Source organism: Haliotis cracherodii, unplaced genomic scaffold (genome assembly GCF_022045235.1).
Source record: "Haliotis cracherodii isolate W230 unplaced genomic scaffold, xgHalCrac1.p SCAF_27, whole genome shotgun sequence".
Classification (NCBI taxonomy): Eukaryota; Metazoa; Mollusca; class Gastropoda; order Lepetellida; family Haliotidae; genus Haliotis; species Haliotis cracherodii.
In genome coordinates this window covers 3,685,314-3,702,767 of record NW_027266283.1, presented here as the reverse complement: position 1 = coordinate 3,702,767, position 17,454 = coordinate 3,685,314, and the positions used below count along the sequence as shown (strand labels likewise).

Sequence of the window (17,454 nt, the reverse complement as noted above, 5' to 3'; positions counted from 1 at the left end):
GGTATGTGTGTAACATATTATATTGTGAAAAAAATTACCCCACCCCTCACAGAACATTACAAGATCGGCTGCAATGACATTGGTTCCCTCTGGAAAATATGCCATATAATCTAATAAACACATGGGGGAATATCTATGTATTTGATGCTCCCGTAGCCATCGAGTTGGCGAGGTTCACTACACGCCATCATCTGATTTAAAATAATATTAACATAATAAATTAAATCCTTGTTGATACCGATGGTAAAATTTGTATCGCATTGGCAGTCAACTGACGTCGGAAAAGGAACAACCGTTTGCCTATTGTGCAGATGCCTCCTGTAAGACTGACTGTTTGGCGAGAGATGCAGCCGGCCTTTGTGGTAAGGGAAAAACAATTCTGGTTCTTATAATTAAACTTTGTGAAAATGAATGCTTTATGCTACTGCCTAAACGTGCATTCACTACAAACTGAGCGCTGAGAAACCATGGCCCACACATCTGTTGCGGTGCAGGTGGTTCTTGGGTTGTACACGGGTTGTATATACGAGTGGTCAGGCGGCTGTCACTGAAACTCCTGTGTACAACGAGTGGTCAGGGCGTGTCACTGAAACTCCTGTGTACAACGAGTGGTCAGGGGGCTGTCACTGAAACTCCTGTGTACAACGAGTGGTCAGGGGGCTGTCACTGAAACTCCTGTGTACAACGAGTGGTCAGGGGTGTGTCACTGGAACTCCTGTGTACAACGAGTGGTCAGGGGTGTGTCACTGAAGCTCCTGTGTACAACGAGTGGTCATGGGGTGTGTCACTGAAGCTCCTGTGTACAACGAGTGGTCAGGGCTTGTCACTGAACCTCCTGTGTACAACGAGTGGTCAGGGGGTGTCACTGAAACTCCTGTGTACAACGAGTGGTCAGGGGGTGTGTCACTGAAACTTCTGTATACAACGATTGGAATTTGGGGATTGCTGTTAACTGTCTCAGCAATAGCGGGGCATAGTTTCTTCGCTATGCAGAGATGCATATTTACTGAACGTCATATTGAATGTCATGTGCCACATGAATATAAGTTATTTTATTAACTTTGATTATATAGGATATATAAGAGCGTTTTGATTCATTCAAAATTTGTCCGAATTATTCTGAACCATTACATGACGCATCTACCACTTCTTACGTACAGGAAAACTGTAATTACCGATATTTATATGTGCATTGGCAAAACAAATTCAAATTGCTGTTTCACAAGGATGAGATTGAACCTATGTAAATATTTCGAAAACAAATTCATTATTTAAAATTAAAGATATTTGAAATTCATATTTTGCTCATTCCCCTTTATTTCATTAGACAAGTTATGTAACATGATTGCCTTTTTCCCCTTTTGGTTTGTTTGTTTGTTGTCTAACGCCACACTCAGCCATATTTTAGTTGTTTGACGGCGGTCTGTAAATAGTCCAATCCTTAAAGACAATCCAGTGAATGGATCAATCCACGCAACTGAGATACGATGACATGCAAATCAAGCAAGTCACCGAGCCTCATCTCCAGAATCATTTATTCGCCTATTTCTTCAAGTATAGGTCCACCTATATTCTTCCCGAGATCCCCATGGATGTGTGCAATAGTCAGAAAGGGAAATAATATGTAACGTTAACAAAATAACCATAATAACGGCATCAATCAACCTCTCTGTAAACAATAAATATTTCAATCTGTAACGTAATATAGTCATATGATCATTATGATTATCATTAGTGTCAGCTATCAATATCCCCGTAGGGATTCCGGGGTGAGAATGGTCCCTTGGAATCTACGCAGGTCGTAAGAGGCGACAACGTTAAACTTGCCGACTTGATAGCGATTCCTCGTGCCACGACCATGATGCTCATCGCAGTTACGTTTACTTCGTAAGCGAACACAAAGTCGTCATCACTTACCCCAGTCGAGATTCCCGGTAAGACTTGGTCCTTAGCAGCCTAGGACCGCCTCCGTGGTCTCGTAGAAGAGCGTCCGCCCAGAGAGCGGAAGGTCCGGGGTTCGATCTCCAGCCGCGTCATACCAAAAGACGTTAAAAGATGGTACTTGTTGTTACCCTGTCTGGCACTCGGCATTAAGGGGCTAAAACAAGGACTGGTCGCTCGGAGTCAGTATACTCTGTCTGAGTGGGGTATTCATGTTAAACTGCGACATGGTATCTCAGCTAGCACTATAAATCGGCATCAGTCCGGACTAGTACAAGCAGCCACACACATATATACACGTACATGCACGTCGCTATATAAGTTCAATAATCTTGGTCGCGACTTTAAACCCCGTTTCACCATCACCATCACAGCAGCCTATGCTGATCAAATAGATCGTGTGGTCAAGGTAGGTGACTTGGTTGATAGCATGGCTTCGTTCCCCTACGGGAAAGGTTGGGTGGCCTAGTGGTTAAAGCGTTTGCTCGTCACACCGAAGACCCGGGTTCGATTCCCGACATGGGTACACTGTGTGAAGCCCATTTCTTGAATCCCCCGCCGTGATATTGCTGGAATATTGCTAAAAGCGGCGTTAAACCATACTCACTCACACACTCGTACCCTGACGGCGTGGATCGTTGCTCAAATTATCGATCACAGGATTGCCTGGTCCATACTCGGTTATTTACCGCCGTCAAAGAGCTAGAATATTGCTGAGATGTTAAACAATCAGCAAACAAATAGGTATTAATACACGTATACGATTACATCTACTTTTGACACTGACAGGCCGTGTATTGATATGTGAGAAAATCTCGTCCACAGACTGTAGTGGCAAGGTGTGCCTAAATGGAGGAACTCTGAACAAGACGACTTGCACATGCTCCTGCCCGGCGTTCATGTCCGGAGACTCGTGCGAGACAGGTGAGATAATAAGACAATCTCCTAATATCTTCTACTTCTGCCCATCAAGGATTCTATCTGTAGCGCCCCAACTGCGCAGCTCAGAGTTTAGACTCCTGGGCGTGTGAAGTTTATGTGTGAAGTTTATACCATCAACTACTGGTCTTTTTGTCAGGTGAATTATGTTCGCACACAATAATGTTATGTCCTTATATTCACTGGCCTACACCAACATTCGATTAGCTGTCTATCTCATACGTTACTGAACTGTAGCAAGCTTGGCGTAAACCAACATTCATTCGCTGTCTGTCTCATACGTAGCTGAACTGTAGCAAGCTTGGCGTAAACCAACATTCATTCGCTGTCTGTCTCATACATACCTGAACTGTAGCTGCCTTTTGACTCTAATTTCAGCAATAGTAATCAAGGTATTTGTATAAACGCTTGTTGATTTCAGTTGCTTGTGGATCACTAACAGACGAGAGCTACTGCACCGACAAGACAAACTGCAAATACGCTTTCTACATCACCAACTGTCCAGACATGTGCACATGTAGTCTACGGACACCAGGTATGTTGTGTGTTTCACCTGTACATGTAGTGTACAACCATCAGGTATGTTGTGTGTTTCACCTGTACATGTAGTCTACAGGAGCCAGGTATGTTGTGTGTTTCACCTGTACATGTAGTCTAGTCATCAGGTATGTTGTGTGTTTCACCTGTACATGTAGTCTACAGGAGCCAGGTATGTTGTGTGTTTCACCTGTACATGTAGTCTACAGTCATCAGGTATGTTGTGTGTTTCACCTGTACATGTAGTCTACAGCCATCAGGTATGTTGTGTGTTTCACCTGTACATGTTGTCTACAGCCATCAGGTATGTTGTGTGTTTCACCTGTACATGTAGTCTACAGACACCAGGTATGTTGTGTGTTTCACCTGTACATGTAGTCTACAGCCATCAGGTATGTTGTGTGTTTCACCTGTACATGTAGTCTACAGCCATCAGGTATGTTGTGTGTTTCACCTGTACATGTAGTCTACAGACACCAGGTATGTTGTGTGTTTCACCTGTACATGTAGTCTACAGCCATCAGGTATGTTGTGTGTTTCACCTGTACATGTAGTCTACAGGAGCCAGGTATGTTGTGTGTTTCACCTGTACATGTAGTCTACAGCCTCCAGGTATGTTGTGTGTTTCACCTGTACATGTAGTCTACAGCCATCAGGTATGTTGTGGGTTCACCTGTACATGTAGTCTACAGGAACCAGGTATGTTGTGGGTTAACCAGTACTCGCACAGTGTGCATAACGGGCTGTAACACAATACTGTAGGTATTGCCATGGAGATGTGTTTGACATACAGTTTCTCTCTACAGCCTGTTCCAAGGCTTGTCAAAACGGAGGTACACAGAACACTCTCCCTTGCACCTGCAACTGCCCCGACGGCTGGACCGGCGACGTGTGTGATGTTTCAGGTACGGTCAGCTACTTAAATCTCCATTTGTTTAACTCTGTTGTTAAAATGGCAAGATTCTGTATTCGTTTCTCTATACTCCATGACGTATATTTGTTTCATTGTGATGTCACTTCTTTGTATGTACGCCATCTGTTCCCTAAATCTCCGTGCAGCGGAAGGCCTCTCCTGATTTCTGTTTTACTGCTCCGTTTAACCAGTATGATTCCTGCCTGCCTGTATGGTGAAACATCGTTATTGCGATCATTGCTGATTATTAGTCGACGGTCATGTTGGGATATCATTTACATGGTACCCAGATAAGAGCAGATTAGTCCTTGTGTGTAATACAACATCATACATCGTGCTATGACTGCAGCGTGTTTATGAGTGGATAAATCAGACTCACTCTGATCTGAAATGTGTAAGGTTTCTAATTTTCATTTCAGGTGCAACAACATCTACAACCACTACGACGACAACTACTACTACCACGACCACAACACCAACCACGACCAGAACAAGCAGTACAACTACTACAACAACAACACCTACTACCACAAGCACAAGTACTACTACTACTACTACTACAACCCCTACAACCAGCACAACTGCAACGACAACTCCAACCACGTCCAGTACAACTACCGCTACGACTTGCACCACTCCTACAGCAACTACTCCCACTACAACAACTACCGCAACTACGACAACGACTACAACCACTACAACGGCATCTGGTATGATATATAGTATTCAAACATGTTTATCCCATTATCTAAAATATGTATGTGTGAAGGCCATTTCTGGTTTCCCCCGCCGTGATATTGCCGCGTTTCGCTGTGCAGAGTTGCCTCCACTGGGCACGCCAGAAACCTATGATTGTGGGTTCGAATCTCAGTTCACCCCGATTATGTTTCTAGGTTTGTCAGCACCATACCCGTGCTCCTGGGTTTCACCGAAGTGGTAAACGTCTGAGACCTGCATCACTTCGGGCTTTTCTCCCACATTAAGCTGACATGCCGCGATATGACTGGAATACTGTTACTGTTAACTCACTCACTCACTCACTCACTCACATCCCCTGTACAGAACGTTAATCATTTCACATTTACGATCATCTATTCCATTAAAAGCCAGGTCAGTGTCACACAGTTCTGAATTTCGATTAAAAAACAATGGAAATGGTACCATTACCGGGATCAACGAAATTTAAGTTTCGGTTTAAAAGTCGTCGCTTGCCGGAAGGGAGTGAGTGACTATTGTTTAAGCCACTCTTAGCACTATCACGGCGGGGGACACCAGAAATGGGCTTCACGCATTGTACCCATGTCAGGAATTGTACCAGGGTCTTCGGTGGTAGGGAAGGGCTGGGGATATCAGGGAACGCAAAGTTATTTCAGATGACGTCATTCACCTTACAGATTGCGTACTTTATCTGAGCCAGAAACCTATGACCGTGGGTTCGAATCCTAGTTTTACTTCTATTATGTTTCTTTGTTTGCCAGTGCCAGACACTTGCATCACGTCCCTCCCACATCAAGCTGACGCCAGTGATATAACTGAAATACTGTTCAGGGGGTGTAAATCCAAGCTGACGCCAGTGATATAACTGAAATACTGTTCAGGGGGTGTAAATCCAAGCTGACGCCAGTGATATAACTGAAATACTGTTCAGGGGGTGTAAATCCAAGCTGACGCCAGTGATATAACTGAAATACTGTTCAGGGGGTGTAAATCCAAGCTGACGCCAGTGATATAACTGAAATACTGTTCAGGGGGTGTAAATCCAAGCTGACGCCAGTGATATAACTGAAATACTGTTCAGGGGGTGTAAATCCAAACTGACGCCAGTGATATAACTGAAATACTGTTCAGGGGGTGTAAATCCAAGCTGACGCCAGTGATATAACTGAAATACTGTTCAGGGGGTGTAAATCCAAGCTGACGCCAGTGATATAACTGAAATACTGTTCAGGGGGTGTAAATCCAAACTGACGCCAGTGATATAACTCAAATACTGTTCAGGGGGTGTAAATCCAAACTGACGCCAGTGATATAACTGAAATACTGTTCAGGGGGTGTAAATCCAAGCTGACGCCAGTGATGTAACTGAAATACTGTTCAGGGGTGTAAATCCAAGTTGACGCTAACAGAACATTTAATAGCGTGTTTATTTTCTCCCTGACTGCCTCAGACTGCCACACCAAGGTGGGCGGAACAGCCGTGTACAGTGGAACCATAACACTACATAACCCCAACATAACCACAACATGACCACCACATAACACTATATGACCACTGCATGACCACCACATAACACCACATGGCCACCACATAACACCGCATGACCACCACATAAGACTATATAACACTACATAACCACTACATGACCACCACATAACAATACAGGACCACTGCATGACCACTACATAACCACTATATGACCGCTACATAAGACTACATGGCCACCACATAGCCACTACATGACACTACATGACACTAAATGACCACTACATGACCACAACAGGAACGCTACATAACGCTACATAACCACTATATGACCACTACCATCTTCCCGAGGCAAGAGAGTAAACTGACTTTAAAAGTCTAGTTCCCACCCCTGCCGAACTAGGTTGGAATTCCGGGGCTTGATCGTAGCGCCACCAGTGGCTATTACGAGTTGTGTCCTTTCTATGCCTCTCCTATTGACCAATCAGATTCAACCTCTCGTATCACTTGCATTTGCTTCAAAGAAAACGGTGGCGCCCAGTCAAGACAATCTGATCGACAATCATGATCTATATTGTGATTTAACGAGTCTTACATAGCGAAGTGCATCAAATAATCTGAGCACCTTGATTAAAAACATAAAAAAAATGGAAAATATCTGCTGACAACGAGTATGCTTTGCAAATCCCGCTATCGACCGAAATCTGCATGACAGTTTACGAACCGGATTTCGATTTCGGTGCACGATTTTGATTGGACTATACATAGACTCGTTAGTCCAGCCAAAATGTAACTCCTTAATACCAGCCAAGTTCGGCAAGGGTGAAAACTGGACTTTTATATAGTCAGTTAACTCTCTTGCCTCGGGAAGATGGACCACTACATAACCACTATATGGCCACTACATGATCACCACATCGCACTACATGACCACTACATGACCACAACCTAACCACTACATGACCATTACATGTCCACTATATGACCACTACATAACCACTACATGACCACAACGTAACCACTACATAACCACTACATGACACTACATGACCACAACAGGAACACTACATGACTACCACATACCCACATGAACACCACATGACACTACACGACCACTACATGACCACCACATGACACTACATGACCACCACATGACCACTACATGACCACCACATAACCACTACATGACCACCACATGACACTACATGACCACCACATAACCACTACACGACCAATTCATGACAATACGTGACCACCACATAACACCACATGACCACCACATAACACTACATGACCACCACATGACCACCACATGACAACCACATAACACCACATGACCACCACATGACAACCACATAACACCACTTGACCACCACATGACACTACATAGCCACTACATGACATTATATGACACTACCCGGTTACTACATCACACTACATGACCACAACAGGAACGCTCCATAACGCTACGTAACCACTATATGACCACTACACAACCACTATATGACCACTACATGACCACTATATGACCACCACATAACACTACATAACCCCAACATGACCACAACATGACCACAACGTGACCCCCACATAACACTACATGACCATCACATAACAGTACATGACCACCACATAACACCACATGACCACCACATAACCACTACACGACCACCACATGATACTACGTGACCACCACATAACACCACATGACCACCACATGACCACTACATGACCACCACATGACCACTACATGACCACCACATAACACCACATGACCACCACATAACACTACATGACCACTACATGACAACCACATAACACCACTTGACCACCACATGACACCACATAACCACTACATGACATTATATGACACTACCCGGTTACTACATCACACTACATGACCACAACAGGAACGCTCCATAACGCTACGTAACCACTATATGACCACTACACAACCACTATATGACCACTACATGACCACTACATGACCACCACATAACACTACATAACCCCAACATGACCACAACATGACCACAACGTGACCCCCACATAACACTACATGACCATCACATAACAGTACATGACCACCACATAACACCACATGACCACAACATAACCACTACACGACCACCACATGATACTACGTGACCACCACATAACACCACATGACCACCACATGACCACTACATGACCACCACATGACCACTACATGACCACCACATAACACCACATGACCACCACATAACACTACATGACCACCACATAACACCACATGACCACCACATGACCACTACATGACCACCACATGACCACTGCATGACCACCACATAACACCACATGACCACCACATGCCCCTTCATGACCACCACATAACCACTACATGACCACCACATAACCACTACATGACGCTATATGACACTACCCGGTTACTACATCACACTACATGACCACAACAGGAACGCTACATAACGCTACGTAAGCACTATATGACCACTACACAACCACTATATGACCACAACATGACCACAACATGACCCCCACATAACACTACATGACCATCACATAACAGTACATGACCACTGCATGACCACCACATGACCACCACATGACACTACATGACCACTACATGACCACCACATAACACTACATGACCACCACATAACACCACATAACCACCACGACACTACATGACCACAACAGGAACGCTACATGACCACCACACAACCAGTACATGACCACTACATAAGACTGCATGGCCACCACATAGCCACTACATGACACTACATGACAACTACATGACCACAACAGGAACGCTACATAACCACTACATGATCACCACTTTGCACTACATGACCACTACATGACCACTACATGACCACAACCTAACCACTACATGGCACTACATGACCACCACATAAGACTAAACGACTACTACATAACACTACATGACCACTACATGACACTACATGACCACTACATGACCACCACATTAGACTACACGACTACTACATAACACTACATGACACTACATGACCACTACATGACCACCACATAAGACTACACGACTACTACATAACACTACATGGCCACTACATGACCACTGCATGGCCACTACATGACCCTAACATGACCACCACATAACAGAACATGACCACTGCATGACCTTCACATAACACAAGACCACCGCATGACACTACATGACCACAACATGACCACCACATAACACCACATGACCACCACGACACTACATGACCACAACAGGAACGCTACATGACCACCACATAACACCACATTACCACCACGACACTACATGACCACAACAGGAACGCTACATAACGCTACATAACCATTACATGACACTACATGACCACTACATGACCACTATATGACCACTACATGACTACTACATGACCACTACATGACCACTACATGACCACTGCATGACCACTACATGACCACTATATGACCACTACATGACCACTACATGACCACAACCTGACCACTACATGACCACCACATGACCACTACATGACCACTACATGACCACTACATGACCACAACCTAACCACTACATGACCACTATATGACCACTACATGACCACAACCTAACCACTACATGACCACTACATGACCACAACCTAACCACTACATGACAACTACATGACCCCAACATGACCACTACATGACCACTACATGACCACTACATGACCACTACATGGCACTACATGACCACTACATAACCACCACATGACCACTGACCCGTGAAGATCCAGAGTAGAATAGGTCTTCAGCAACCCATGCTTGCCGTAAAAGGTGACAATGCTTGTCGTAAAAGGCCACTAACACTACATGACCACAACATGACCACTACATAACACAACATGACCACTACATGGTCACTACATAACCACATGACCACTACATGACCAGTACATGACAGAGTAGACCACAACCTGACCACTGCATGGAAGTTACATTGCAGAACAGATGGCTGAGGCCAGCTCGTCATTGAACGCGTTCTCAGCAGTCTCTATGATCAGGGACACCTGTTCTTATACGTAGATTTCCGACAATCGTAGCGCTCGTGTCGTTTTGTTGAATCATTTGAATATGACGTCATTGCGATGTTGGCGTATTATAGAATGTAGTTTTGCTTAATACATTGTTTACTTATACTGGTTAGAAATATCTTATCAACAGTTTAAACGCTTATTAAGAATAAATGTGCAATAGAATAAAACGATGTTTTTAAATGCTCAAACCTACGCCAGATGGCCGCTAAGTTTGTTTGTTTGTTTGTTTAACGCCGCACTCAGCAATATTCCATCTATATGACGGCGGGCTGTATATAATCGAGTCTGGACCAGACAATCCAGTGATTGACATTATGAGAATCGATCCAAGCTATTGGGATACGATGACATGTTTTAACCAAGTCAACTAGCCTGACCACCGACCCCGTTAGTCGCCTCTTACCACAAACACAGGAAAGAATCATTACCAGGAAATAAAGAGAGACGGGGGTGGCAGCACCTTCATTTCTTGATAATGTACTTCACGGATTCTCTACCTAAATATCACGTTTTGCATGAAATGCACATGCACTTCAACGTCTTTCACCGTAGTGTCTACAGCACATTTATCGGGATATACATGTACCCCAGAGGGCGATCTCTCATTAGCCAAATGCATTCACTTTCAAAAGTGATATAAAACGTTCTTCAACCTGTTTCAGAGCCGTGTGACAGGGTTTGTGAGAACGATGGCCTCCTGGTGGAGTCTGTCTGTGCTTGCAGCTGCCCCTATGGCTTCACTGGGAAATCTTGCGGTATGTTGGGGCCGGAACTCCTGCTTTCTGTTTTCCTGTGTGTCACAGTTAAGCTGCAACTTTGGTTCTGTTGAAAGGATGTGATCTCAGGCAATCTCCGTGTAGTAACGAGTAGTATTGCATAAGCGGGGGACGGGGGGGGGGGGGGGGGGGGGGGGTGGTATCATGTGAGGTTGATAATCCAGGGGAGGACACATCTCAGGGAGCGGATCATTCCTTCACGTCGAATTGTTTCTGAAAAGTATCCTCCGATCGATATCTCTATCGTATCTACACCTTTGCTTACAACGAATACTTTTTTCAGACAGACAGGTGGTCTATGCTACCTAATTAATGACGCCATTCATTAAAAGCTGCATCATTGCGCGAGTCAATGTCTTCTGTTATGACACCCCACCCCCAACCCCACCCCAAGAAAAAAGCAAACAACAACAATAAAAAAAATTTAAAAAAAGCACCCACCCCACCCCACCCAATAAATAAAGAACCAAAATTAAAACATTAACATTTTACTTGAAGCAGTCACAGAAATCTACATACAGTCCCCCCCCCCCCCCCCACCCCCCTACACCATGTATTACAGATGAGAACATTCGCGAATGTCATTGTGAATAATTTGTCTCCTATACATTATGTAATGTGTCAAAGTTCAATTTCATAGATGAACCTGCAAATGATACATGCATTTTCATATGCTTTGAATTTACAGAGATATGTGACGTGACGTGTACCCTCCCGCAGATAATGATAGAAGGCAAATGTGAATGTAAAGGTATGTTAACGTAAATTTGAAGGTATTTACTTGTAAATGTCAAAGTATGTACATGTGAAGATAACCATATGTAAATGTAATGCTAATTTCTGTAAAAGTAAAATTGAACATATGAATGTATGTAAAATAATGTAAATGTGAATGTTTGTGTAAGCATGTTACTTTACTTATCCGTACTCTCTGTTACTTTTGTTTACGAGCCGACCAAGTGCACAATTCAAATGAAAGAATACTTAACTTTCTTTGTCGCATTACGATTTGGAATTTGAATGACTGAGTGATGTGGTTTAACGCCATATATAACAGTATATCAGTTACATCACGTTATGTCTACTTGACGTAGGAGGAAAGCCCGAAGTGATGCAGGTCTTAGGCGTTTGCCACTTTGGTGAAAGCCACGAACACGGACCTAGAAACATAATCAGGGAGAACTGGGATTCTTTCTCACGATCATAAGTGTCTGTCACGACCATGGGGCGCAACTCTGCGCGGGGCCACATGTGTGTAATGACCGTGAAGTATGGTTACTTTCTTGAAGTATGTCACATGACGTAAACATCCCCATATATGTTTATGAATTTTTCATGCGCTTTGACCCTCATTGTTTAAGAGAACCCAATCTGTGCATCAATCAGAAAGGAACACATGTGTAGTTTCCTGATCTATGGGAAGGTGTGCAAATGTGCTTAAGATGAAAAGCGTAAGTGTGCAATTTATCATTTCATATCTAAAGAGCATATGCTAGCTCAGCTCCAGAAGCTGCTGATCGATAATGTTACATGCCGATTCCCAATTTGAGAGTGTTAATCCAGAAAATCACTTATTGCGAAACCAACAAACAACCAACAAGTGGTATACAATCAACAAATGCATCACAAAATTTACAAAGTTTACAAATCAATACAAATTACTGTACAGTAATTACAATGACAGTACACAATAGAGTGGTAGTACAATATTCAATGGCAGTGTATAATTTGATGGCAGTGGTCAGTATCAAATACAAAACAACATTGTTGATAGCAGAAGTCAGTGATAATAATATATATTCACCCAGCGGTAACAGCGATCAAGCTTCCAAAATGAAGCAGGGAATCAGGGATGACGAGCGATCCTCACATGAAAGCTGGTTCCAAAGCGATGAAATGCGTAAGAAATACCTTAACACGCTAATATTGAACCTAACAAGCTACTGGAAATTTCTACAACATGCCCACACCACACAGAAATTTCGGTAACATACTATCACCGTTCGTGGAAAGCCGGACCGGAAGTTTATACACTTAAATATAGTGATTTCCTGGCGACTAATCACTGTCCAAACACAATGCAATGAGCGTTTTCCGAATCCCAACAGAAACAATGCAACGCAACACAGGTACAATCACTGTTAAACAGTAAAAAACACTGCCATGTAACACAATACATTTCTTTGTGTCTGTAAATAAGTTGGGGGTAATGTGTGCTAAAAACATCTGTTGAGATGAAAGTTCACCTGCCTTGATCTCTGTTGTATTGTTAAATGTGACGTTGAGTTATTCTGTGTTTATGTTTCCAGTACCTGCATCCGGTGAAGAACAGAGGCGTATTTAGCGTTCGCAGCAAATAAAGTATCACTGTCGCTTTTGTTTCTGTTTTCTTTCATTTCTATACCAACGTTAACCCAGAATGTTAACAACTGTTTAAAAAAAGTTGTTATGATCAAATTCACAATGATGCACGCAGAGATGAGTAAGTAGCGTGAAATGACATGTTAAATAATGCGATCAGAATACTATACTTACCAAAAGAGACCCATGAAGATCCGGGGTAGAATAGGTCCTCAGCAACCCATGCTTGCTGTAAAAGGCGACTATGCTTGTCGTAAGAGGCGACTAACGGGATCGGGTGGTCAGGCTTGCTGACTTGGTTGATGCATGTCATCGATCCCAATTGCATGGATCGATGTTCATGATGTCAATCACTGAATTGTCTGGTCCAGAATCTATTATTTACAGACCGCCGTCATATAGCTGGAATATGCTGCGTGCGGCGTTCAACAACAAACCAAACCAAACCAAAAGACGTTAAAGAACAACGTATTCCTTCCTATTACTATAGGGGGGCACGGGTGGCCCAGTCGTCTAAGGCGCCGCGATTCGCTGTGCAGAGTTGCGTCCCTTGGGCACGCCAGAAACCTATGATTGTGGGTTCGAATCCCGGTTCTCTCCAATTATGTTTCTAGGTTTGTCAGCACCATACCCGTTCTCGTGGGTTTCACCAAAGTGGTAAACGTCTGAGACCTGCATCACTTCGGGCTTTCCTCCAACATTAAGCTGACACGCCGTGATATAACTGGAATACTGTTAAAAGCGGCGTTAAACCCAACTCACTCACTTTTACTATAGTAACTCTGTCATGCCATGGCACACTATATGATTAGCATATAACGAACAATACTTTGAACAATGTGCAACGCCATAATCGCACGTGAACTGAGCTCCATCAACTCTGACTTGAAAAGAGATGTGACTTCATTTGATTTAAGGAAGTTTTCAAGGTGAAAATGCTATTTCAATTAAAACGCATTCAAATGTGTATATGCAGACTCACTTCATACACAATTAAAGATGACGTATGGGGTGTGTGCGTGCGTGCGTGCGTGTGAATGAATGTGTTCACGTGACGTCGCTTTGAATTGTATGTCAGCGTCGCGTCAGGGAAATGGTTGGGTCTTTGGCGATTTTGGCACTGAACTCTACGAGCATATGACAGAGCAAGTATATCGTCATCAGTCCTATTATTTAAGAAATAAACGACTCGTGGTCGTTTATTTTTCATATGAGATATCAACATTTCGTACGGCCTCTTTAAGGGTGATGATAACATGTACAAGCTTCAAAAATGTTTACCCGTATTGTAATAGTGATGACTCCCTCAATAGAATCCGACCTTAGCAGCGTCGGACAAGTCCATTTTATGCACAGGTGGGTATTTCCCGCATGTTCTCACAATCCTTACGTCGATTTACCTGTACTTTTTCTCCCAATACCTATCGCCAAATCTTTCGCTCTTTTGGAAGCGATCGTTCGGCCATTGCGTATATCTACGTTGCCCAGCTACATCTACGGGGAACAACTCATTGGACACCTCCCTCTAAAAAATAAAGTCGTCCAATTTACGACGTCATCAAGTTGCGAGCGCTTGTTCGAATATCCTAAAATGACGTCATGATAGAACTACGTTTTATCGAGAAAGAAACCACGCGTCGTTCTTCATTGTTCTTTGCGATTTATCGCGTAGTAATCTTATACAATGTTATATTGGTTAACATATGCATCAAACTGATATAGCAAAGTAATGTGCAGAGTGTTTCAGGGATATAACGGCGTGTCAATTTGATGCTGAAGTATTCAGTTATATCACGGCGTGTCAGTTTGATGTAGAAGTATTTAAGTTATATCACTGCGTGTCAGTTTGATGTAGAAGTATTTCAGTTATATCACTGCGTGTCAGCTTGTTGTAGAAGTATTTCAGTTATATCACTGCGTGTCAGCTTGTTGTAGAAGTATTTCAGTTATATCACTGCGTGTCAGTTTGATGTAGAAGTATTTCAGTTATATCACTGAGTGTCAGTTTGATGTAGAAGTATTTCAGTTATATCACTGCGTGTCAGCTTGTTGTAAAAGTATTTCAGTTATATCACTGCGTGTCAGTTTGATGTAGAAGTATTTCAGTTATATCACTGCGTGTCAGCTTGATGTGGAAGTATTTCAGTTATATCACTGCGTGTCAGCTTGTTGTAGAAGTATTTCAGTTATATCACTGCGTGTCAGTTTGATGTAGAAGTATTTCAGTTATATCACTGCGTGTCAGCTTGATGTGGAAGTATTTCAGTTATATCACGGCGTGTCAATTGATGCTGAAGTATTTCAGTTATATCACTGCGTGTCAGTTTGATGTAGAAGTATTTCAGTTTTATCACTGCGTGTCAGCTTGTTGTGGAAGTATTTCAGTTATATCACTGCGTTTCAGTTTGATGTAGAAGTATTTCAGTTATATCACTGCGTGTCAGTTTGATGTAGAAGTATTTCAGTTATATCACTGCGTGTCAGCTTGATGTGGAAGTATTTCAGTTATATCACTGCGTGTCAGCTTGTTGTGGAAGTATTTCAGTTATAGCACGGCATGTCAGCTTGATGTAGAAGTATTTCAGTTATATCACTGCGTGTCAGTTTTGTGTGGGAGTATTTCAGTTTTATCACTGCGTGTCAGTTTGGTGTGGGAGTATTTCAGTTATATCACTGCGTATCAGTTTGATGCTGAAGTATTCAGTTATATTACAGTGTGTTAGCTTGATGTAGAAGTATTTCAGTTATATCACAGCCTGTCAGTTTGATGTAGAAGTATTTCAGTTATATCACTGCGTGTCAGCTTGTTGCAGAAGTATTTCAGTTATATCACTGCGTGTCAGTTTGATGTAGAAGTATTTCAGTTATATCACTGCGTGTCAGCTTGATGTGGAAGTATTTCAGTTATATCACGGCGTGTCAATTGATGCTGAAGTATTTCAGTTATATCACTGCGTGTCAGTTTGATGTAGAAGTATTTCAGTTTTATCACTGCGTGTCAGCTTGTTGTGGAAGTATTTCAGTTATATCACTGCGTTTCAGTTTGATGTAGAAGTATTTCAGTTATATCACTGCGTGTCAGTTTGATGTAGAAGTATTTCAGTTATATCACTGCGTGTCAGCTTGATGTGGAAGTATTTCAGTTATATCACTGCGTGTCAGCTTGTTGTGGAAGTATTTCAGTTATAGCACGGCATGTCAGCTTGATGTGGAAGTATTTCAGTTATATCACTGCGTGTCAGTTTGGTGTGGGAGTATTTCAGTTTTATCACTGCGTGTCAGTTTGGTGTGGGAGTATTTCAGTTATATCACTGCGTATCAGTTTGATGCTGAAGTATTCAGTTATATTACAGTGTGTTAGCTTGATGTAGAAGTATTTCAGTTATATCACAGCCTGTCAGTTTGGTGTGGGAGTATTTCAGTTATATCACAGCCTGTCAGTTTGGTGTGGTAGTATTTCAGTTATAACACGTCGTGTCAGCTTGATGTCGGAGTAGGCGCCAAAGTTATACATATCTTTGAAGCTTCCCACTTCGGTGAAACCAATGAGCTTTTACACACAAAAAAACCTCGAAACATTATCAGGACGAATATGGGAGTTGAAACAACGAGTATAGGTTCCTGACACACCTAAGGGAGGAAACTCCGCACAGTGAATTGCGGCGCTATAGGCGACTGGGTCGCTCTCGGAATGAAACACAAACATATATCC

General features: G+C 42.8%; 1 protein-coding gene across 1 annotated transcript in view; it reads left to right on the top strand.

The window, feature by feature from the left end:
• The window catches only part of LOC139473243 (uncharacterized), a 34,185-nt gene extending 20,439 nt beyond the window's left edge, over positions 1 to 13,746 (top strand). Inside the window, exons 9-17 of the mRNA XM_071255776.1 lie at positions 268 to 362; positions 2,767 to 2,865; positions 3,302 to 3,415; positions 4,224 to 4,322; positions 4,750 to 5,040; positions 11,268 to 11,360; positions 12,070 to 12,132; positions 12,743 to 12,832; positions 13,691 to 13,746. Of these exons, the coding sequence (XP_071111877.1) occupies positions 268 to 362; positions 2,767 to 2,865; positions 3,302 to 3,415; positions 4,224 to 4,322; positions 4,750 to 5,040; positions 11,268 to 11,360; positions 12,070 to 12,132; positions 12,743 to 12,822 (934 nt within the window). The 3' untranslated portion in view covers positions 12,823 to 12,832; positions 13,691 to 13,746. The remainder of the gene's footprint in view (positions 1 to 267; positions 363 to 2,766; positions 2,866 to 3,301; positions 3,416 to 4,223; positions 4,323 to 4,749; positions 5,041 to 11,267; positions 11,361 to 12,069; positions 12,133 to 12,742; positions 12,833 to 13,690) is intronic.
• The last annotated feature ends 3,708 nt before the right edge of the window (positions 13,747 to 17,454 follow it).